General features: G+C 41.9%; 2 protein-coding genes and 1 long non-coding RNA gene across 5 annotated transcripts; 2 read left to right on the top strand and 1 right to left on the bottom strand.

The window, feature by feature from the left end:
• On the top strand, positions 1-17,886 carry LOC126409131 (endophilin-A2-like). Of its 2 annotated transcripts, XM_050075071.1 has the most exons (9): positions 1-222; positions 4,975-5,043; positions 5,206-5,422; positions 7,694-7,827; positions 8,069-8,227; positions 11,023-11,126; positions 11,559-11,692; positions 12,901-12,957; positions 14,425-17,886. In XM_050075071.1, the coding sequence occupies exons 1-9, from the start codon at positions 178-180 to the stop codon at positions 14,610-14,612; spliced, it is 1,107 nt and encodes a 368-aa protein (XP_049931028.1). In that variant the 5' UTR covers positions 1-177; the 3' UTR covers positions 14,613-17,886. The 2 variants fall into 2 exon arrangements, with proteins under 2 accessions (XP_049931028.1, XP_049931029.1); XM_050075072.1 differs by lacking the exon at positions 12,901-12,957 and having other exon boundaries at positions 4-222.
• Positions 17,250-19,149, bottom strand: LOC126409132 (uncharacterized). The gene is made up of 2 exons (XR_007572002.1): positions 18,440-19,149; positions 17,250-18,311 (listed from the first exon to the last, which is right to left on the bottom strand). It is a non-coding gene; the product is annotated as an uncharacterized LOC126409132 (long non-coding RNA).
• stap2a (signal transducing adaptor family member 2a) lies at positions 18,093-24,389 on the top strand. Of its 2 annotated transcripts, XM_050075069.1 has the most exons (11): positions 18,093-18,338; positions 19,169-19,240; positions 19,320-19,439; positions 19,516-19,572; positions 19,665-19,816; positions 20,699-20,830; positions 20,943-21,012; positions 22,312-22,414; positions 22,500-22,595; positions 22,681-22,809; positions 22,999-24,389. In XM_050075069.1, the coding sequence occupies exons 1-11, from the start codon at positions 18,093-18,095 to the stop codon at positions 23,052-23,054; spliced, it is 1,233 nt and encodes a 410-aa protein (XP_049931026.1). In that variant the 3' UTR covers positions 23,055-24,389. The 2 variants fall into 2 exon arrangements, with proteins under 2 accessions (XP_049931026.1, XP_049931027.1); XM_050075070.1 differs by lacking the exon at positions 19,516-19,572.
• Positions 24,390-24,641: the final 252 nt, after the last annotated feature.

The following is a 24,641-nucleotide window of genomic DNA, read 5'->3' as shown; positions in this document are numbered from 1 at the left end:
ACATGAAGCTGCAGCCAGGAAATTGTGGTTGCCTAGCAAGTTTTTACATCCACGGTGCAAAGTTTGAAGACGTGTTGCTCGGCTGCTGTCTGAGCTCCAAACTACAAACTCTAAGCAAGTATTATTAAAACACTATTTCCCCCGTCGAGGTCCAGGTGGCAACACTGACGGTGCAAGATGTCCGTCGCGGGAATTAAGAAGCAGTTTTACAAAGCGAGTCAGGTAAGAGCGACTTTTTACAACGTTAGCCGGTAGCTTAGCCGACGCTAGCTAACGTAGCTAACACTATCGTTACTTTTACTGCGAGTTTACGCTAGCTTCAAGCTAACGTTAGCTGGTTTACCAAAATGGGAATCGTATCAGGGTAGTTAGCGATAAGACGTGTTTTCGTGGCCAAAAACAAGCTATATGAAGTGTTTTAACTTGTTGAAAAACTATTCGAGTAGCTAAATTGTTATTAAACTCCTCAACAACTGTCAAACGTGTTGGCTTACAGTAACGTAACGTAAACTCTTGACGTTACGTTAATGTAGCTAACGCTAATGCAAAGTTAGCAAGTTGACGTTAGCTAACGTTACCTTAAGTGACGCTAATGTTAAAGTTTGCTATTTGGCAGTGGCTTTTAATTTAATGCATTAAAGTATTTAACTAACGTTACTTTCCCACATCGTTGAGTAAAATAAGTTAGTGTTAGTTAGTTAGTTAGTTACTTAGTTTGTTAGTTTTTGCAAGTTTAGTTCAACTGCTGTACTTTGTATTTCACTAAATCAACCTTTAAGTACAAAATCAACCCTGATTTGTCGAAGTTAAAGACTGACACAAAAGTCAGGCATTTAAAGGATGAGTTTCTGGTTTGATGGAGATGATATATGTGTTTGTGGGGGCTTGGTTTCGTCGTGTTTTGTTGTTATGTTAGCAGCAGACAGCAGGTAGATTCATCACTCAGGTGTTAATACCTTAAGTGATGGCCATGTTTGTTATCTCTAAAGTGTTGGATTGCACAATGTTTTCAAAACACTTGTCTCAAAACAACTTGGCAAATGTGATACTGTCATCTCTTAAGTGTGTCCTGTGTTTCCAACAATATTACTTGACTGACTGGTAAGACTTGGACACTCATCATGAAATGCATATTCAAGATTTTACAAGTAAGGAAATAACTTATATCTAACATAAAGGATTCATAATGTCATAAAGGGACTGATATTAATTCCACGTTCTTGTTTTTAACATTGGTGATACTGTTTCCAAAGCTAAACATCTAATTTTGGAACATAACTCCCATTTTCTTTGAACACTCTCAGCGTGACAGACCAAGCAAGCATGTTAAACTGAAAGCACAAGTTAACACTGATGCCAGATGGTTCTGAAGGCTCAGAGATGCAAGTCAAATATTTATTCAAATGGAAGTGACTTTATGTCATGTCAGTTAAATGTCTGACTGCCAGATTGTGTACAAACATTCACAGTAGTATGAAAATCTTGGATTTATTTAGTCAGGTTTCTCTTGTGCATCCAAATTTCAAATGGCACTCGTCCCTCTCAGGAAAGAAATGTTACTGTTGGCTCTTGAGGCAGTTAAAAGTCAAACCCACCACCACAAACATGAAGCCCACCAAGACATGGCCTGCAAAACCGGCAGCATATGTTTTGATGACACCTGCCTTGCAACAGGTCCTTGCTTTGCCCTAATGTTATGTGACATGCAAGTGATAGCTCCTTTCTCGGTGGGTGTGTAATGGAATCCTAGTAATGTGGGTACTCTGCCCAAACCAGCTTCCAGCTCTTAAGACACAGATGTAGTCAGTACACAATACAGCAATAAAAACAAGCCAGAGGGAGTGCACAGAAATCTATATGCCATAAGCTTTGGCAAGCTGTTAACATATAGGACCTACACTAAACATTTTGCCCTCTATTAGCACAGGCCTGGACAACAAGGCTATTAAGACAAATTAAACAGACACAGGCTATAAAACATCCAGGCTATGACGAGAAATAAAACAGGGTGGAGGTGGATAATCAGCTTTGTAGTGTTAGTTGCACATAAGCTCCACGTCATACCACCATAAAAATATATTTGAGTCAATTAATGATTGAACAGAAAGTCAGCGAAGTCACTAAGGAGACATATACAGCTGATATCGTGCACATACTATTTAATATTGTCCACCTGCTGTTTCATTTTATTTCACAACATGTAATGTGTTTTGCTTTTGTCATTGACCGATAAGACTTAATGCTCTGTATCAAATGTCCTCATGACTCTCTGTCTTTTTAAACACTATATATTAGACTCATTTAGATTTATCAAAGTAACAAAGGGTGTAAATAATTGAAAGGTATACTATGCAGGATTGAAGGTTACTCTCCGTGAAAGTGAAAGTAAAAGCTAACCCGAAGATTCACTCTCATTCAGCATTTCGCCTCGCTGTATTTGGGTTTCTTCAGCGCCGTGCCTCTTGGACACCTGCTGCTTATGGCCTGGTACATGGTTGCTACCCTTTTTGTAAAGCCAAGATCTCATCTGAGCACTGTTGGGGTACACACACGTCATAGACTGACATGACAGCTTCCCAAGAGTGAAGCCAAGCCATCTTGATTGCCCTCTGTTTGCTGTCTGCATTAAAGATCATAAACCATGTTAAATGAACGTGATCAGCTGCTGTATCGCTGTTGAAAATGCATGCTCCGCTCACAGAAAACTTAACTGCATATCAAATCAAGTGCTTCCTAAACTTACTTCCTTACTTTGGAAGGGTTGTCCACTACCTGTGCACCCTGCAGCTGCAGCCTGCAAAAAACGTATCCTGAATGTTGCGACTACAGACGGACAAAATGAATATCATCAGTTTTCAACAGTTATCATCTGTTGTCTGGACACAAGAGCAAATCATATGCAAAGTGTACATGAGATTTGTGTCTGTGACGCAAAGCAACACAGCTAATTTGTTAAACCACCTGAAAAAACAATAGATGAAGGCCAGGAAGAATAACTTTACCGTTGCTGTCAACCCCCGTCCTTGTTGCCAGAGAAGATGCACTGAAGAAGAACCTCACTTTAAGTCCTATTATGATGGAAATTGATTATTAGCACTAATATAGTACAAAGTAAAAGTGAAAGCAGCAAAGTTTTGGTACAATTTTAATTATAATTTGCTTCAAGGAGATGCACTTTGAAAAAGGACCATCATATTTTGATGCAAAGATTTGTACATTACCAGAAATATTGTACTACATGAAAGTGACAGTGGTACTCTGTTCATTTGGGCTTAAATGTCAAAGTGCAATAAAGATATTTTGTCCCTAAAAACGATGAATAATAGTGATAAATAGACTTGATCTTAATATTAATCAGAATAATCATGATTATCATTTTGGCCATAATCATGCAGCCCTAATTTAAGTTCGTTCTTATCACCCTGATGTATGTTCAAGTTTGGTCATAACTAGTTACTTGATGCTACAAAAGGGGGTTTGACGTCAAGTTTGACAGCTGTGTGTGCTCACAATCAATGGCGCTGCTTGTGATTGGTCAGACGGTGTATGGGTGGGAGCTCGACACCGCAGAGGTTACCACGGCATGGACTCTGGCTTTAAATGACATCACAAGCTCAAGATGGATGCGGCCGTATTGAGAGATGTTTTGGCTTTGTTTTTGTACAGTGGGAGAAAAGTAGAGATGTGGCAGAGGGCAGAGTCTCTGCAGATAAATACACCGTCACACACTCCTCGTGGGTCACGCATGATGCTGCTGAGGGATTATTTCTGTATGACTCTATACATTTTTTTTTTAAATAAAACCCTGCATTGTGTTTATTTAAAGCTAAATCTCACAGCTTGGTTTTTCAAGACAGATCACATACCATAGTCAGACTGAGATGGGCAGCTTTATTAGTCATGTAGGACAAATGTGTGCTGGCGATTATGAAGCCAGATGGGGCGCTGGAAGTGTGTTTGTGCTTGGATTTTACGACACTACATGCCACAATTTAACAGCTGGTACCAAGAGATTCATTAATTGCAATTAAAATGCTGTTTATTAGACTTCATAATTGGGGAACATGTGGGGCTAAATTATGTCCCGTGAATCAATTGGCAATCAGTGCTTAGGGCATTTTCAGAGCCACTGACTGTTTCATACATAATAACTTTACCAAACCTTTGTACTGTACAAGCTAGAGAGATTGATTGATCCATCTGGCCATAGAGTTTTATGTGCAGTGTTGTGCCGACAGCTGCACCGAGTTGAACCAAGAGAGAAGACGCACACACAATGAGTCTCTGTTCGGCCTGCCAGCCAACTGCTCTGGATTTGAGAGTTTGTTGCTCTGGATGAGAAATGGAGAACGTATGTACCATGTGTGAGTCAGGATATGAAGTTAGTGTGTGTGTTCAGTAAAAGTATCCATGGTTGTGGTTGTAGCGTAGGAAACTGCAATGTGTCTGCTGACCTGGATGGAAAAAGGAAAACCCTCAGTAGAATTCTTTATGGAACGCAGGCTCTGGGTAGAGAGGAAAGTCCAGTGTTCAGCATTCATTCCCCCATGCACACTTGAGGAGTTTCCCCCACTGACGGAAAACATGGCCATGTCTTGAAATTTGAGAACTGTGTTAACCAGGCCTGGAAAAAATGGTGGAAATTATTAAATATCCATTAAAGTTTGGAAACAGACAGCGGTGTGGCTGTGAAGGTCTGGTGTAAGCCTCTTTAAAAGCAGGTTCTCACGGCATCCTTGAACAAACCTCTTATCCAGAAATTCTGCCCTTTAGCTAGCCTCAAACTTGAAAATGCAGAAGTGGAAGACAGTTAGAAGTGTTTTCACAATATTATTAATAAAAATTTAGGGCTTAATCTGTCTTATTGTCCTATATGACCATGTTGTCAAGTTAGTCTCGGAGCAAAAAATGTGAAATCCTAAATGTATTTATCCATTAGTTGGCTTCATTATTCGGGTTGCTCTATGTTCACAGATGGTGAGTGAGAAGGTTGGAGGTGCAGAGGGAACCAAACTGGATGAAGACTTCAGGGATCTTGAGAGGGTAACATACATACATTTTAAGAAAGTATCTTTACTAAAAATGTAGAATAACAATATGTTGTTTTGTTTCACTGAAAGTACTCACTTAACACTCTCAAAGGTGTACAACTCAGCATATTCACACACATATAAATAATTGTCTCTCCTAAATCTGTGCCAACAGAAAGCAGATGTTACCAGCAAAGCAGTGGTGGAAGTTATCAACAAAACATCAGAGTACCTCCAGCCCAACCCAGCAACGAGAGCTAAGCTTTCCATGCTCAACACAGTGTCCAAAATCCGTGGGCAGGTCAAGAGTCCGGGCTACCCCCAGCCTGAAGGCCTCCTAGGGGAGTGCATGACAAAATATGGACGGGATATGGGCGAGGACACCAATTTTGGTAAGAACAGTGGAGACAGTTAGAGGGGAGAAGAGATGTGTATGTTACGGTGTATATTTGTTCAGGGGGTGCTCATGAATCTACTTTAAGAGGCAACAGATAGGATTCGGGTTTTTTTAGCTTGGCGCCACCTAGCGTCAGTGGTGTTGCGTCACACTGTCGCAATGACCACATTGACCGTGGGCATCAGAGATAATCAATAATATGACTCTGTTAGACTCTAAATTAAATAAAATGTAGGCTGTAAAGCCACCGGTATACCTCCTATGTATATGTAGAATGAGAAGGTGTGTGGACACTCTACTAAATAAATGAGTAAACAGTCCCGATTCTAGAATAAACGGTACCGTATGGAAATGATGCGGCCGGTTGCAGCTCAAATTGAATGGGAAACAAAGTTCAGTGTTCACTTACCTGGGCGTAACCTAGCTGGGCGATGTCCGTCGATAGCTGCCTCCGTGAGAAGAGAATAGAAGGAAGGGAGGGGGTGTATCACTGTCCGAGGGCTGCCGTAGAATGGCAACGAGGATGTCAGCCGACCAACACTCGCTACCCGGTCCCTGGTTGCGGTGATTTGCGGTGCTGGCCAGCTAGGAGTTAACTAGCAGCCAGTACAGCACAGTCCTCTCTGGTCTAGCTAACATTTAGCCGTGTTACTTACTGATCCATTAGAAAGAAAGCATCGGTTTTGAAGCCTCTTTGGTCACGGAGCTCCCTCCATCTCTTGAACGCCTGACTGAAGTTTACTCTTGTTTTTCCTCTTCTTTTATCACTCTCCTTTTGCTCTTCTTTGCCTCCTCAGACAGAGGAGTTAATTTCTTTTGCTAGGCCGTTTTTCACTTGTCTCCAAACTTTGTCCGTCTGCCATTGTGCTCGTGACTGCCCAACTCCTCATAAGGACTCGCTCCAGGCCCTGAGTGGCTGACAGACCAATTTCGTAATACATGATGCATTTCCTGCCGTAAAGCAGATTTTTTCCGCGAAATTTCGCCACCGGTGGCAGAAGCTAATTACAAAGATTGCAAAGCCACTAAGTAACCTATGTAAACGCTGATAGTCTGATTTTACTGTGGCCACTACCCTGTGCAACCCACATTATTTTCATAATGATATATTTAGGAAAAGATGCTGTCTGTTGCCTCTTTAATACTGTAAAACTTGGTGTATAAGTCGCACTTTTTTTCCCCTTTTTTTTCATCTAAAAAGTTGGGTGCAGGTTATAGACCGGTGCGGCCTATAGACCAAGGTAAATGGTGACATAGGTAATTTGACCCACAAGATGGCGCTACGTTAGGCTGACCAAACGTCCTCTTTTGCCCGGACATGTCCACTTTTCACGTCCCATCCAGGGCGTCCGGGGGTCTTTTATAAACTGATGATAATGTCCGGTTTTCCGTGTGTTTGTGTGTGTGTGATGATAATGTCCGGTTTTCCGTGTGTTTGTGTGTGTGTGTTTGTGTGTGTGTGTTAGAGTGCGGCACGGGCAGCATGTTTCTGTCCGAACCCGAACCGAGCCTGACATTATTTAATGACCAAAGCACTGAGTTTGTGTCACACAGTGGTTACAGGCTATTTAACAGGCCGGGCGTGCGCCGTGGGTGCTCAGCTGCGGAGAGGGAGACCTCCGTGTTTGAGGCGGGAGCAGGAGGCGGGAGGTCCGACGCTTCCAGCGAGAGGAGAGGGAGAAATAAAACAAAATAAGATAAAAATAGGAAAAACCTGTCTCCCTCTTTTATTTTATTTTCAGCGTTTAATCAAGGCGGAGGCGGGCGGCTGGAGGTCCGAGACTTCCAGCGAGGAGAGAGGTAGAAACAAACAGCCAATGTGTGTCTGTGTGTGTTATGTTCAGGTGTTGTCACGTAAATAACAGTGCCCAAGCAATAAACAGGACAGACAATAGGGATTTTATTTTTTTTACACTACACTTTCACTGAAAGCTGACCGATGTTGTTATACCGTAATTTTATTTCCTGAAGAGGTTGTTTGGAAAATTGCAATCTGAAAAGTAACCAAAGCTGCTTAAGAGGTTATTGTGTTTTGAATGTGTTTCAAATTAAAAATAAAGGGAAACAGTGTAGGAATAACTTGTATAACGTTTTTATTAACAAATAGTAATATAAAACTTTGTTTTCCCTGTTTGAGACCTTAAAAAATAGACTGCGACTTATATGCCAGTGCGACTTATATTCCGAGTTTTATGGTATATGCTAACAGGCATCATGATGACTCGCACTACCTAATGCTGGTATTTTGCATATGTGTGTATTGCAGGTGGGGCTCTAATAGACATCGGGGATACAATGAAGAGGATGGCCGAGGTCAAGGACTCTCTGGATATTGATGTGAAGCAGAACTTTATTGACCCACTGCAGGCAGTCGCTGAGAGGGATATCAAAGACATTCAGGTAGAATCAAAGAGGTGGTATGCTTCTGCACGTACAGGTCTGGCATTGACTAATGAACTCTGCAGTCATAGTGTGAAAAAAGTATTTACTGCCCCGGCGCATAAAGGACGAACTGCATGCAAATGTTTAACTGATGCAGTTTTCTCAAAACGATCACACACAAGTGAAAATACTTGGATATTCATATGCTGTCATCTGTTAAACCTCCTCCTCCTAATCCCAATTCTTTGACCCCCCTCAGCACCACCTGAAGAAGCTGGAGGGCCGCCGTCTTGACTATGACTATAAAAAGAAACGTCAAGGTAAAATCCCAGATGAGGAGATCAGACAGGCCCTGGAGAAATTCCACGAGTCCAAAGAGATGGCTGAAGCCTCCATGCACAACCTGCTGGAAACAGATGTGAGTCACCTGTAGACTAAACTGGATTCACTTTGTGTTACAGATGGCACATCAAGCCCTACTGGCCTTGATTATAAAACACTGCAAACGCTTCTAGTAATCTTAAAACTGCTGGTTGATCTAGCGCCTTTTTTTTTATTTTTTTTTTATTTTTTTAATTAATCCTGTTGCCAATAAAGAAGGCTAAATGATGTCAGAATGTCCAAAGCCAGCAAACATTGTTATGTTTGATATTATTATCCATACAGGGCTTGACAGTGCGAGCGTTTCACTCGCATTTGCGACTAAAAATAGGTCTGTGCAAACTGTAAAAAATATTTAGGGGCACATGTGCACATAAAAAAATTAGCCGAAGCAACCTATATTTTTGTCAATAAAAAAATATGATAATCTAACTGCAAATGTTGGAGGGACTCCAGCTGCCTTCCCTCTTCCCCGTGTGACACGGTTATGGGCGGTTTTCCAAGCCTCTGTCGGCACAATGAATATCGTGCGCGATGCCAAGGGTAGCGGTGCCGCTTTGTCAGGCGTTGCTGCCCTCTCCATAGACAAACAATGGGACAGCCAGCGCAAAGCAGTTTTACAGCTGATCATGTGTAGAGGCCTTTAGGGACCGTTCGCCACGGTACCGCTACTGGGTAGGGTGGAAATAAAGCCCTTTTCACACAGAGTGTGCAAAGCGCAGACCTCCGCCAATGAACCCATTCATGGTGTATGTGCTACCGCGGCGCAAGAGCGCACCGCTCTGCTCTGCCGCCGAGCTGAGCAGCGCGCGCCGCCAGCCTGCGCTCGAATTAAACATTTTTTAATTTCACCGCAACGCGCTGTGACGACACCTCGGCACCACTCCCCCAAACCCTGTCCTCTGCACCCTACCCTGCGGTGGGCGCCGCGAAAGCTCTGTGTGAAGCTTAAGTCCTGCAGAGTTTCAGAGGACCTGGAGAATGTTTTAGGATAGTAATAACATTATATAAGATAATCATATTGCAAAGATAATATATATAAGATAATAACATTAAAGACAAAATAAAATTTCAATACTTTTTCAAAACCTGATGATTTTACCTTTCTGCACATTTTGTTTACAAATTCATTAAATAATTTTGCTTGTAAATGTCTATTTGCATCATGTTTATTACGGAAAACACATGATTTGATCAATTTACATTGTGCCCCTAAAGTTCTTTGTGCGCTCCTTACTTTTTCAACTTAGGAGCACATGTGCTCCTTGGGAAAAAAGTTAGCGTCAAGCCCTGCCATATTAGGCTTAAAGTGATGAATGAGCCATCTGATTCAATCAGTGCCAGTGGAAATGCTGCGTGACTGTGATGGGTTGTTTGATAGATCAGTAGAGTTCACACAAGATACTGGACAAAAATTCCACTTACACTCACCAGCATCTGGCTTTTATCTTTAGTGGGACAGGTTACAATCCACATTCATTCCCGTGACAGATGACTCTGATTAGCTCCAGTAAGCAGTGACGGAATAATGACAACCGGGTGGATGTGCTAAATTTAGCCCCTTTTCTGACTTGATGCAATGATGCGACAAATTCTGTCAGTCTCAGTCCCCAACTAATTTAGAAAATGTTAGAGCATTTCTTGGACAGAGTTTGAAAGAGAGACTGAATAACAGATTTTTAAATTAACAGATTTAAAAACCAAGTAACCACTGTAACATTTCCACTTGCCTCCATGCTGCTTCTACTGTTTACTAACCCTGTTTGCTGGTTTATTACGTCATCTGTGACACACCAGTGAAAAAAACCCCAGAGGAGTACTCATACACTGCAGAGCCGTGTGCATGGCTCTAGTCGACTAGCAGTGGCAAGTAGTTCATTACCTATTTTTAGCAGGTTTTCCCATGATAAAAAAAACTGCATACACATGTTAATTTTGGTGAAAAAAGGGTATTAAAAATGTGGGGGGAGCTGGGAAAATGTCATGGGTGCCAACATCTCCTCTCTAGCAATATTAGTTTTTGGTATAATGACAGGAGAAATACATTGACTGCAATCTGATTCACTAATTGTGTTGTGATTAAAAGTATTTATGGCTGAAGCAGATGGAGTTGAATTGGCTCACTCTATAATGGTGCATTAATGCAGTGAATGAATCAGGGTTCCCCACACATTCATTTATTCGTGGCAGCCCGCCACAATTAAAACAGCTGCCACCACGTTTTGATTTTGTCGCTGGACCGTTCATTAGGAGCGCTGTTGGAATATATATATACCGTTAAGTTATTCATTGCACCAGTCTCTCGTGGCACAGTGTGGGAAACACTGTGAATTTGATGCTTTTAGGAATCAGACAAACTCAAAATAGAGGAGCAAATTAAGAAAAAATTTAGCCTAGATAATCAGCGTTAGAACTGTATAAAACATGACAGCCAGACAAACAAAAATTCTTCTGTTAATATACCTGTTAATATTAATTGTGGCTGGTGCAAATGCATGTTTCTTGGCTGCTCACAGCCTCTCAGCTAGCATATCCTTGTTACATCTTCAAGGACAGTACGTGTCAGTTGACGTGCCTTTGTTTTTTATTCACAGTGACTTGCACTAGTGTGAGCTTGTCAGACCTGTTTGTCTTGTTATTTACCTTTTTCCTGCCTGCCATTATGAGGTTTATACGTGAAGTTACTGTGACAAACAACAGTGTCATATTGATAAACAAACAAGAATGACGAGAGCTGGGAATGCAAATGGTTAACCAGTAAATAATGCTTTCAAGGGCCACTGCTGTTTCTCTGTTTTGTCTTGTTCTAAAATAGATTTTCTGTGCATGTAGGTGGAGCAGGTGAGTCAGCTGAATTCTTTGGTGGAGTCTCTGCTGCAGTACCACAGACAGGCCGCACAGGTCCTGACGGAGCTCTCTGAAAAACTGAGTGAAAGGTCAGAGCCATGACTATTTGTGGAAGATGGCATGCCTTTTGTATGTTGAGGCTGTGTCCTCTGGCTCGTGACAAGGGATGATTCAGCAGCAGCATTTTCTTTTACCCATCTAATTACAAGTCATGAATGTGAAGGGACAGCTGATGCTAAGCACAGATCACTTCTTTTTTACTAAACAAGATAGATTTGAATCATTATTTTTGGTTCTTTAGGCACAGATAGATGATATAATCTGCTTTTCCCTCATTACAGAATTAAAATATCACTTGTACTTTGGAATAATGAAATAAAGTCGAGTTGTTTTGTATTTAATAGTTAACTTGTTTAGTTGTAATTGGATTGTAGCCCATTAGAAAATCTCTTTGTTGAACCTGTCTGTATCTGCTTTGGTGAGCTCAGAGTGGTGATGGTTTTTATTCTGATTGTGTGCAGGATGATGGAGGCTCAGTCTCGTCCAAGACGTGAATACACACCCAAACCCAGACCAGTCTTTGACTATGGAGATGCAGAAAACTCCAATGGAGGATACTCACCAGCTGCATCAAGCCCTCCAGCTTACTCACCTGGTAAACTTACCTTTTTGTACCTTTTGTAAGAGTGTGCTTGATAGGGGTGGGAGATATGGCCCTAAAATAATATCACGATATTTCAGGATATATTTGTGTGAAGATATTCTTGATGATATGACAAATAACTAAAAAAATATATATATTTTTTATCATTATCGTGAATGAATTGGTATAGCACACCCCTAGTGCATGAACATCTGTGTCAGGGTTTCTGTTAGCTGGTACTGACTATTTTTCATAGCGAAAATCTGTTGAAGTCCAACATATTTAAGTCTCTCTGGTCATCATGTCTGATGAAAATGATTCCCTCTGAGAATATGTAGGCCCAACACTGTGTCCTAACAGCAAGCAGGCATCTGACTATCACATTGCATCACGTAACATCATAAAATTCTCCTTCCTCACTGACTCTGTTAAGTATGAATTTCTGTTACAACATGTAAACAGACCACATACCATCAGCTGTGCACTTGAGATCAAACAGGAAATCTGACCACTTAAAGGATGAGTGAGTGCTCGCTGTCTTCCTACGTTTGTATTTTTTAAACAGAAAACTGACAATTTATATTGTGATATTTACTAGAAATAACATACAGTATATTTAGCGGCAAGCAGCTTGAAATTAGCAACGGTCATTACCAAAAACATTCTGCTCCTAGGCGATCTCCCTCCAGCCAGCTGCCACCATATTTAGGTTTTGTAGTAAAATGAGAAGGTAAGGTACGGATACTTCAGCTTCACAAATCAGCCTTATCCACTGCAGCGCTTTCAGAGTGTATGACAGGAATAAATAGAAACAGGGCAGTGACAAAAGTTCAGCTCAGGCCAGATAGGGCATTAATTAAATAATGAAATCAAATTGATTTGTTGCTGATGGTCTCTCAAGTCACATTCAGTTAGGACACAGTGTAAAGCAAAAGGAAATTCTTTATTATTCACATAATATAATATATATCAGTTCATGCTTATTTATTGTTTTTAAACGATCGATGAAGACAGATAATATTTGATTGGAATTTTTGCCATTTGTGCGGGACGTTGAAATCTTCAGGACATATGAACCGGCACCAGTTTTTTCTGATGGAAACCTTGATCTGTGTGTGTGTTTATATAAATATGTGCAAGGCCTACCAGTAAGAAGGCATTTGTGCAAGACAGTCTAATTTGTTAGACTGATGTGTCTTTCCCTCTGCGACATTAACCAGCCCGAGTGCAATATCAAGGTCCATCCTTCCAAAGAACCTCCATCAAGAGCAGACCGCGTGAGTGAGACAGATGAAGATAACGTGTCACTTACACACAACTAGAAAGTTTCACTACTTTCACTGACTCTGGCGCACGTCTGTGTGGCAGAGAGGTGTATGCATGTCTGTGATGGTGAAGTATTCGACTAATATTGCTGAATGGTGTTTGTTGGGTCCACTGTGTGAAGTCCCCACAAAGAGACGGGGCTTGTTAAGGTGTGAATATTCTGTCTGACCAAGGCTGCAGATACATAGAAATGTCAGCAAACCAATTTTCAGCTTTATTTTAAGTTAACTCTGACTGTGGTGTTTCTAATCAGAGCTGTTGGCCAAATATCACCTGCAGTCATGGGTTTTGCTGAATTGTAGGTATCTGTATGTCTCCTTGTTCACTAACTGATGAAGCTTCTGAACCTCAAGAAAAATCACTACATGCCACATGGTTCATTTTAAAGCTCAGGAGGTAAATCTAATATTATCCACCTCTGAAGACAGACAGGAGAAAATAAATGTCTCAGGCCCAAAACTTGAACATGGCCATTATGGCTGGAATAAAATCGTTAACAGGGTTTTTCCTGGCTCAAAATGAAGCCTTCTGTGGCACCGTCCTGATCATGTGCACACACCCACGGGTGCCTGTGCTCAGTGGCCTCAACTGGCTCAAGCAAACGCCTTTTTACAAGCAACATATTTAAGCAGTTCTAATAATTATGTGTGAAGTGATTTTGAGGACACTACGTTGTGTTAGAGTGTAGTCGTTGAATATTTTTCTTGGTGTTGGGCTTTGATCTCACAGCTAGCTGCACAGAGAACAACCTTATCGTCCAGCTTAGAGGTAGAAAATTAGGTTTTCTACTTTATTACGGTTGGAAAGAAGCATTGTTGGTGTTCTAACAATATTTTGTTCATGTGTTACTGATCCAGGAAGTTGGAATATGTGAATTATTTTCCAACTTTACACAACTGCGTAGAGCTGCACAAATGCCAGCTGACGATGAAACTATATTGAAACCTCCAGTGGCACAAAAAAGAAGCCCCAGTGCACTGTGCTGATTATGATACACATCAGCGTAATGCCGCAATCCCAGTTACAGTTACAGAAATCCACCAAGTGCAACACTTACTAGAAAATAGTGTTTCCAACAAAGATACCTGTCAGAGTTTTGTCAAGAGCTGAAGGCGGGATGAAATTTGATTGAGGCAGACAGCTCGTAATTCTCTATGCAGGAAAAATCCTGGGTAAGCTATGAAACGTGCCAGTACAATGATTTTGATCTTGAGCTTCAGAAGGATTCTTTCTTACCACACTGATGACTAACTTATGAATGCCTGTTCTGTTCCAGAGCCCTATTGGAAAACATACTTGTGACAAAGGACATACTAATCGCACTGGAGGGGAATTATCAAATATTCTTTTCACAAAATGACAGTATTTGTTCTGTCTCCCCCCTCGCATCCCTCTACTTTTCGTGTCTCTCTCTGCAGCTGAGCCGTGCTGCAAAGCCCTGTATGACTTCGAGCCGGAGAACGAAGGAGAGCTGGGTTTCCACGAGGGTGATATCATCGCTTTGGTCAGTCGAATCGATGAGAACTGGTTCGAGGGATCCATTCGTGGCAAATCTGGATACTTCCCCAACAACTATGTTGAAGTGGTGGTGCCTCTGCCACACTGAAAACAGCAAGGCAAGAGGGGAGGCAGCAGGGTGGAGAGGATGAAACGGGGGAATGGTAGTAGATTAGCAGCTCTCAATAACCAAAAGATTATTTTCTTGATTGCAATTAAAGGGTAAACATCTCCAGACAAGGACCTAATTTGTACCTAGGAGTTATTTGAGTGAAGAGCTTTATATTATTATTATTATGTAAAGATTGAATGGGTTTTTAAAAACAGTAGTCAGAATAATGAAGGCGTAATTATTGGGTGCACTTACCATATCCCGAGTCTTTACATTCACTCTCTATGCACCTGTGCACTTTGTACACTACACCTCCATCACCAGGACTAATGAAGAGAATCACGACAGGATGACATCTGTAACACACGTCAGCAGTATCCACAAACACTAAGAAGTGCAACTACTTTATTCATAGATTCTTAACCTATTTTATATTTACAAAGTGGCATTTCTTGTTCTGTGGATTGTTCATATCGGTACTACACACATGCATGTACATGCATGCATTCTGCTTAACACTGTTTTATGCACTCCAAGTTTTCACTCCTGTGCCTTCAGGCTTTAGTGCTGTTCTCATCGTGGACTAGTTGGAGTCAACATGGAGGACTGGGCTCGATGTTTGAGACTATCCTCCACTGCCACCTGGTGGTCGTAGAGATCACTCTTGGCTGTTGGTTTGAGTGGCACTGTCACACAGCCTCTGTTATCTCGTACCAAATCCACGTTGTGTGGCTTTTCTATGTTGCAGGGTGTTTTTCTTTTATTCCAGATATACATCAAAACTTCAATAACAGCTGGAGCCAGTCAGCAAGTGACATTGACTGACTGATGCATTAAAGAGACAGTTCACCCCAGAAAAATACATGTTTTTTCTCTTACCTGTGGTGCTATTTATCAGTCTAGATTGTTTTACTGTGAGTTGCCAGTTGTTGAAGATACCAGCCGTAGAGATGTCTCTCAAGAAATCATGACCTGGTTACTCAAGATAATCCACAGTCCTTGTTGTGAGCAGTTTCATGTAGGAACTATTTTCTTTCTACTCTGCTACACCTGCCAACCACATCACTTTGCAGAAGGAAGTGTGCATCTACTCATGGACCAGAGGCTCGTGCTCGTGATGTAAACATTAATGGTGTCCTCCTTGGCTGTAACATCAGCTAGCTCAGTGGTGCTACGTCAGCTAGCAGTAGATGCACGCTTCCTTCTGCGCCGTAGTACGGTTGGCGGGTGTAGATCAATAAATAGAAAATAGTTCCTACATGAAACTGCTCACAACAAGGTCTGTGGATTATCTTGAGTAACCCGAGTTTCAGCTATTATATTTGAGAGAAGGCAGACGAACCTACAGCCGATATCACCAACACTTCTCCACTTAGACCAAAACAGTAAAGATTAATAAATAGCACCACGTGTAAGAGGTAAAATATGTATTTCTGATTTTGCGCTGAACTGAACCTTAAATGTTTATTCACTCTTACACCACTGCTAATCAGACACAGCTTTACAAATATTAGCAGTTTATTTAAGACCAAAAAATGTCTTGTAGTTGATTCTAAAAAGCTGGAAGGCATCTAAAAATGTGCTTTTTATTACCTTTATCACACTAATATTTGTGACATTGTCGGTGGTTTTATTCACCTACAACCTCTCCAGTGTTTCTAACTGCACTCCACTGTCTTCTCTTAGAAGAAAGGTTACACAGGCTCTCACACTGATGCTGTTTGTCATTAAAAGGAAACATGTTGTACAGCCTCATGTGCACAATGCTGCAAAGTGAAATGTTTCAAATGATTAAATGTCATGTTTTCCCTTTTATTTACTAAAACTGACATTGTGTTTCCATTAGAGTGCAACCCACAGCGATGTAACATGACTCACCCCCGCCCCCAAATATTTTGCAGCGTAATACCAAAGCCATAAGCATCCCTCAGTTTCTTTATGTTCTCAGGCTGCGTTGATACTGCTGGCAGTGTCCCTCACAATGTTTTGTGGGCTTTTACCCAACTGTTTGTCTATTAATTGTCAGTCTGTGATTTGTTTTCCCCCACGGTGCTTGGGTGAGCTTGGCTTTAGTACTCTAAGCTATAATTTGGAGCATGGAAATTAATCTGATGTGTATTTGGGTGTGTTTGTACCTGCCTCAGTCTTCAGGCTGAAACTGTGCACCAGGCCTGACAGAAAATGCTGCATAACTATCTCCAAACTATTGTGCACAGAATTTACTAATAATGAGGGAGGCACAATGGCCGGTTTCAGTTTCAATTAAGTCTTTTACATGCTGACTATGAACTGTGAGGGTTTGTGCTGTTCACTAAAATACCAACTTTCTCCCCTTGTCGTGATCCCCTTGTTAGTCCGCCTCCCGCCCTACTCATCTATCCCATCTCTGTTTAAACCGGGAGCGGAACAGACAGGTCTTTTCAGCAGAGAAGGGCACACAGCAGTGGATTATCCTCCTCCTTCCCCCACTGGTCTTTATTCACCACCTGCCCCTGTACCCCGACCCCCTTTCTCATTATCTGCCCCCATCCCAATCCCATGGTGCCTCTGGAGTCTCCTGGTCCACTCCTGGAATAATCTCCTCATTGTTATCATAGTATGTGTGTCTTAAAATGCTCTGTTTGCATGTCTCCTATGTTACTCATGTTATAGGGCCTGGGTATTCTGCTGTGAGGAGCAGTAACTTTGCGGTTCAGGTGTGGGTTTACATGCCTCATTACACTAAATCAAAAGAGAGTTTCAGAGGGGAGACGAGGGTCAGGGGTTCAGGTTGAGCTATTATGCAGCTTGTATAATATTGACGATGAATAATGTTGAGGAACAAAGGGCGAAGATCAATGTTTGTGTGCCGCTGCTGTCACAGCTGAAATAGTTGTTAAACGCTGCAACTGACATTTATTGCAACACTACATGCTGCGGTGGCTCGTGTTGCACCCACAACCAATGAGTGTCTCAACTGAGCAATATTGATGAATGAAGTATTATCGGACTTTAAAGCTTTATTTTATTATGCACAATCTTAATGGAGTTTCCTGTATTAAAATGTAACTGCTTTGCATGTCTTGAGCTTCTGTGTCTTCCGCAATGCCTTATTTTTGTAACTGTGACACTGTGGGGAGACTAAAAGTGGGATTATCCTGGATTATCTTTAGGATATATGGATTACCTCTGTACTAAATGTAATCTTCTGTGTATTGTATATTTTGTTACTGTGTAAAGGGGAATGGATGCTGTTCATTCGCTTCTTCAAATAAATATTGAGTAATTTGGTTCCCAGTTTGTTTTTGCAGCTTTAATGATGAATTTATAGATGCAGGAAATATTATAAAGGCAGGGTTATGTCTTTTTTTACATGCACTTGACTCTTATTTGAATCATTGATATTTGCATAACAGCTCATTTTTTGCGTAATAAACATGTCTTTGAACATTTATCCCCCAACCATCCAATTTCTAATCTGCACAAGCACCCGTCTGCATGATCCCCAGACACAGCAGGCTACACCAGCCAGCTGTTGGATTATTGCCACAGCACTATCTCATCGGGGAAGGCGTGTCACTCCCCGAATTACTCAGCGCCCCTTTGTCCTCGGTCGGTGCCCAGCCAGCGACACTCATGGCGGCTGCACCCGTCAGGCAGCGCTCCGGGCCAGGGGGACCCCGGGCGCAGCTCCCGCCCTGCTACTACGAAGGCTACCTGGAGAAGCGAGGACCGAAAGAAAAGGTAGATCCACCCGGTGCAGTGCCATGTTGTTTCCAATGCATGCTGTAGATAACGGTGGTCAGTGTATAATATGTGTGTGTGTGTGTGTGTGCAGCGCTTACCGGCTGATCCCCCATTCCCAGAGAGATGTCAACTTCCTTATTGTGTTAGAATGGGCGAGGCGAGACTGTGCACTGGAGCTGCTGGGGATTGTTTCACATAGCGGATCACAGATTTGTTGTGCTGTTAAATCTGGTTTTGCAACACATGGACAGCGTGTAACAATCTATAAACGAATCACGGGGCAGGCGGTGAATCCTGGAAACCCGATTGCTGTCAAAACATTGCATGGCATGTAAATCACATCACTTGAACAATGTGTGGCTGTTATCTTGATACCCAGACATCTGTGTCACATACAGTGTGTCTTCATGACCCAGAATTCAATGCTGACTCAGATAAATAATCATCATTTTCTGATCCTTGATAACCAATATCTCAAAGTTGCATACAGTAAAATTGACAATGTGACTCAATAACTCATGCATTTTATTTATATATAAGCTGACAAAAACACACTGGGATATCCTTGCCTCCCCCACACCCTCCCTCTCATTAGGCTCATTTTAAGGCAATATAGACGTGTAATATGAGCATGGCTCAGGTGCAGGGTGATGCACTGATCCATGGCCACAGATTGACAGCAGCTGTGACTCACTTCCTATTCATCTCTTGGGACAGGAAGCATGCGGGTGATAAAAGGGAAGTATCCATTACCAACACTGAAAAGAAAAAAAAAAGAACATCAGTGTATCTCCTTATTTACATGTGTCTATTTCTGTGTGTGACAGGCGTCCAGACGACTGTGGACCTGCCTGTGTGGGAATTCTTTGTATTTCTTCAATAATGCCAAGGACAGTCATGTAAGTGTCAGATCGTGCACATGTTGTTGTTTGTGCACCACAGTGTATTGACACTGACAGGTGTTTGTGTGTGTTACAGTACGTAGAGAGGCTGGACCTCAGTGGGTTTGTGTCCCTGAAGGACGACTGCAGCCGGGACAGAAACCTGGAGGCAGCCAGACTCATCCTGCGCATGAAGGATGGAGAAACCAAACTCACAGTAATGCCACTCAACACACACACACATTCAAATTAACACTTTTTACAAGGTGTAACAGCGCTATTGTCTCTTCCAGGCACCTAACTTGGAATCAAGGGAGCTGTGGAAAGGTTTCCTCTACTCCGTTGTTGATGTAAATGTTCATCTTCTGCACACCTGCCTCACCTGCATCAATCTGTCTGTCTCTTGTGCCTTAAAAATATTCTCCTCTCTGTCTAATCACAGCTGAATGTACCATCCTGTCTCACGTTGCTGCCGGGCCAGCTGCAGATGCTGAAGGAGGTGGTGGACAAAGAAAGGTCCAGACGGAGAACTCGCACTCCCACGCGTGCTCCTCCCTCGCCTCTCTCCGTGCCTTTAGTAGGAGAAATCCCAGCGTGAGTTCTTCTCGGTGTTATGTTTTGAGGATTCACTGAAGCTGTAGCACTTTTAAAGGAATACTCCTCCCCAAAATGACCACTTGTATATCAATTACTCACTCTGTGTTATGCTGAGTTCATGAAGAAAACTTTGTTTTTCTCACATGCCTCCATGGTGAACGAAGAATCCAAAAACTGAGAAAAATCTTGATGAATTGTAATCATAGAGGTCAGCGTTTTACAACAGCAACACTACGTCAAAACATCCTTTTACAAACTCTCACTCAACTCGTGCAGTATAATCCAAGTCTCATTTATCCAGTCGTATGCTCAGTGCTTCCCAAACATATGCATTTCGGCTGAAACCTTTACTATTTTAAACTGAACAGAGAGTGAAACTTGTCTGTGTTTTTTCCAAAGCCAGACTCCATTTACAAAAACAGTAATTTTACCTCGTAGAACACGGGAACTATTGGTCTGCCCCCGCCTCAGTTTGGTGGTTTGTTTGTGTTATTGTGTGACCAAGGTTAGTTTGGATTCATCAAAGTCACACAGTAACACAAACAAACAACAAAACAAACAAACAACGCCTGTGTTTAACGCGGTAAAATACTGTTTTGAAGAGTGCATAGATAAGTTTTACTATCAGTTCAGTTTTAAACACTAAGGTTTTAGTGAAAATGCATGTGCTCGGGAAGAACTGAGCATACGACTGAATAAATGAGACGTTTTTTGGATTCTTCATTCATCAGAGGCATGCAAGAAAAACAAAGTTTTCATCAAGAATTCAATGTAACACAAGGTGAATAACTGATACTCAATTGGTCACAATGTGGAGGGTGAAGTATTCCTTAAATATGTGACTATACTACCATTAATAATGTGTGTGTGGCAATGCAGGTGTTTTCGACCAGTGTCTCGAACAGAGGCTGAAGTCCTTTTAGAGCGACACCCAGACTGCGGCAACATGTTGCTCCGTCCAGGTAGAGATGGGTGCTCGCTGGCTGTCACTACTCGGCAGGACCTCAATGGGTAAACACCTCCTGAACATCTCAGCACCACAACTTGAAGAACAGGCAACAGAGTCAGATGTAACATTTCCTGCAAAGATTACAAGTTTCCTGTTTCTCTTTTTGTGCTCCAGGTCTGTGTTCAGACATTACCGTGTGACCCAGAGGGACCAAGGTGGATATGTCATTGATGTAGAAAATCCTGTAAGTGTTTAAATACAGTTCATTTCTGACAATTCTCTAGTGAAAGTCATTTTACAATGGACTTACCTTTGTTTTTAATGTTATATCGTGATTGTGTTTTGATGAGGGAAACCTCAGGTTAGAGATGCATCGACCCAACTTTTCAAATCTTTTAATTTTAATCGGCTGATACCATGTACAGATCAAATACCAGTGCTTTCTTTTCAAGGATTTATAATCTGTAAAGTACACTGTGTGTCATCAGAATCAATTTAAAGGAATATTTTATTCACCTGTGTCACATTGAATTTGTGAAGAAAACTTGTTTTTTCTTGCATGCCTTCATGATGAACGAAGAATCCAAAAATGGAGAAAATAACGTAAGCAATTGAGGTGAAATGGCGCTGCATTTAACAACAGCAAAACTACAGTATACGAAAACATCTGTTTACAAACTCTCACACAACTTGTGCAGTATAATCCAAGTCTAATTTATGCTCAGTACTTTCCAAACACATTAATCTTTGCTAAAAGTGTTCTATTTAACACACTTCCTCATAAGGATGTGAAAGGACAAGTAGCACGCTTTCTAGTGAATATTCATGTGTTGGGGAAGTACTGAGCACACGACTGGATAAATGAGCCTTGGATTATACTGCACAAGTAGTGTGAGAGTTTGGAAATAGAGGTTTTGATACAGTTCTGCTGTTGTTAAGCGCAGTCCCCCTTTTACTTAAATTCATCAAGAATTTTCTCAGTTTTTGGATTCTTCGTTCACTGTGAAGGCATGTGAGAAAAACTAAGTAAAGTGTTCCTGATTGCAAATAACCCTACAGACCTTTTATAACAGCATTGCAAAAGAGACTTTGTTCAGTGTGGATCAGTGGTATCATGGCCAGTCATCTTATCTGCATAATAGAAACACAAGTTCGGCATATTGGATCAATGCATCCCTGTCATGGAGTTAAATATTTGAAATGACAGAAAACACATACCAGATTTGTCAAGTGGGACGTCAAATACTTGATGCTGCAAATCTCCAAACGGCTGTCTGTCATGTTTGCTGTCAGGTAAAGACATCATTTCTGAAGCGACAACTTGTCAGACGAACATAAAAACGGCATCTTCACACTTCCAGTTTTGAGTTTACAGGATGTTTTGGGGAGACGGCAACAACGAAGAAATAATGTAGAACATGAAAATGACAAATCTGAGTAGTGCTGTGAGATGACAGCACTCAACAATGTCTCAGACTGTATGTTACCACCATGAACAACCCAGCAGCTTCAGGTGTATAATACAACAGGGTCTCTTTTCCAGATCCCTTGTGCTACGCTTCACGAGGTCATCGACGCTCTGGTAGAGAAGACAGCAGGAACTTTACAGCCTTTCCTACTGGAGGAGCCCTACGAAGAGAATATCAGTAAGGCGACACATATTCTCTACATTTATTTTATTTTATTTTAAACAATCAATGAGACTGACCACATTTTACTCTGTGTCATCAGCATATGTTTCCGCCAATGATGAGAACGGAGAAAGGATCCTCCACACTGCCCCCTCCAGCCCCCTGCCAAAGGCTCCCGCCCTGCCTCCAAAACAAGGTTTGCCTCAGTCACATAAACCACATGCATGATGCAGACGGCAGCAGACACATCAGTAATGATCCCTGCTTTTATTCTGGTGCAGATCGTTGGCCCGGCAGCCCCCTGTCCAGGTCTCCTGCCCCCGACCGTCGCATCCTGACCTCACCGGTGCCGGCCTCGCCCACCAACCCCATGAGACGACTCATCCTCTCCCCTTCACCTCTCGCACAAAGTGAGTAGACGGTGCAGATCTCACCTGCTGCAGTCCATCCAGGTCTATTTTGACTTAATAGGTCCGTCCGAATATCGACACCTGTTTGTCTGACGGATTTCTAGTAACTGCCACACAAACGCCTAGAAACACGTAGGTCTACCGTACATACACGAGACCTAACATGATGTTCGTCTTCTCTTCACACAGCACTCAACGAGGAACTCAAAATGAAGCTGGAGAAGAGACGAGCCAGTCAGGAGTGACTTCATCATCAACCAATAAGCAACCTCCTGTCACAGCATACTCAATCTTCAGTGCCAAACCCCTTCTCACCGCAGCTATGTATTCATCCTGTGCCTTCTAGGTGGAAGACAAGGGACTACAAACTCTCATAGGGAAATACAAAATGTTGAGTTTCATTCTTTTGGTCTTGTTGGACTTAGATGGTTAAATGGACTCTGGTTTGCTCCCTAAGAGCGAGACTGGCTGGTAAACACTGGGTCATAAAACGCTGCCTGCCTTGGTTTGGGTAACAATCCACTAGTGCTTTTTCCTACTTGCATAAAGCTGTTTACAATCTGAGCAAAAGAATAGTGCCACAGCAAATGATTTTCCTTCAGAATACAGTCCGCTGTGAATCAATATGACTGGCAGCTAAAACTTATCGGAGAAGCAGTGGCACGTTCAGGACCACCAACTGAGACTGATGTTTTCCCGTCTAAGCCCCCTGTCTGAGCTGCTGATGTTACTGCTGCCACACCGGAGACTACGAACAAACAAACCACAGACTGCAAAGATCAACAGCGGAGCCACAAACTCTGACCTGAGCCCCGAGACACTTTATCTGCTCTGAAAGTAAAATAAACCAGGCGCGCTCAGGTTTCAGCAATTCCCCTCACTCACCTCATCACATGTAACATGACTGAGAAGAACAAAAAAAAAAAAAAGGTACAGTCGGGCTGGCCAGAAAACTGAAAACTGCACAATCTCTGCCTGCTGCTCATGAGTGCTCTTTGTGATTGATAAGCAACCATTGATGTATTGTTGATTCAGTGACACTGTTGTCAACTTTAACTGTACTGTTGGTGCTTATTTTAAAGTGTTTCCTTATTCTCTGCTACTGTGTACGTGCTACTGTTTGGTGCTATGACTCACCAGCACTCAGACCTGCCTGGAAAGCCCAGGTGATTTCTGTTCCTCTTAAAAGAAAAAAAAGGTAAATCTACTGTATTCATGTGTGAGAGTGCCCTCTAGTGGAATGGCTGTCAGCTAAGGTACAAAACTGACTGAACCTGGCAAAGACTTTTGGCTTTATCACAGTATTACACCACGCCCTACCTCTCTACATTTAATGACAAAATTTTAATTTACGACAGGTGTGAAGGTGCTTAAAGAAAAGCAACAAGTATTTCTACAGTGACATTTCTGCCAATTGGCCAGTAGATTTGACGTGTCTCTAGTGGCAAACTGTGACTCAAAGTGTCCTCTTACAATGAACAGTTTCTTGTATGTTTGTACATGATGTGTTGTGTCTACTTGATCACTATCAAAGAATAGTGTTTGTTAGATATCAAGGGCATTAAATGGTTTTGCATGGATGGGATTAGTCCGTGTTGTTGATAGTGCTTTCTCAAAAGTGCACCACTTGGCTGTTGGGACTTAGTCAGCGATTGAAACCATGAGTGACGACAGGAGAAGGAGGATAACTCGAATGTAGGTCAAAACATAAGGTCAGGTGTGAGCAGGGAACAACAGGACATACAGGAAGGCAATCCAGGCACTCCAAATATATATTAACGAGGAAGGAAATATTAAAAGCCTTTATTATAGTGGCCTAATCATTAAAAGAG

Source organism: Epinephelus moara, chromosome 21, assembly GCF_006386435.1.
Source record: "Epinephelus moara isolate mb chromosome 21, YSFRI_EMoa_1.0, whole genome shotgun sequence".
NCBI lineage: Eukaryota > Metazoa > Chordata > Actinopteri > Perciformes > Serranidae > Epinephelus > Epinephelus moara.
Note: the sequence above shows the minus strand (reverse complement) of the source record. Positions and strands in the feature narration are given on the sequence as shown.

Excerpts from the sequence above, each read along its gene's own strand:
- LOC126409131 (XM_050075071.1), top strand. The coding sequence starts at position 178 with ATGTCCGTCGCGGGAATTAAGAAGCAGTTTTACAAAGCGAGTCAG. Across the intron at positions 5,044-5,205 it reads ACTTCAGGGATCTTGAGAGG|AAAGCAGATGTTACCAGCAA; the intron begins GTAACATACATA and ends CTGTGCCAACAG. Across the intron at positions 5,423-7,693 it reads GGGCGAGGACACCAATTTTG|GTGGGGCTCTAATAGACATC; the intron begins GTAAGAACAGTG and ends TGTGTATTGCAG.
- stap2a (XM_050075069.1), top strand. The coding sequence starts at position 18,093 with ATGATCCCCAGACACAGCAGGCTACACCAGCCAGCTGTTGGATTATTG. Across the intron at positions 20,831-20,942 it reads ACTCGGCAGGACCTCAATGG|GTCTGTGTTCAGACATTACC; the intron begins GTAAACACCTCC and ends TTTGTGCTCCAG. Across the intron at positions 21,013-22,311 it reads TCATTGATGTAGAAAATCCT|ATCCCTTGTGCTACGCTTCA; the intron begins GTAAGTGTTTAA and ends TCTCTTTTCCAG.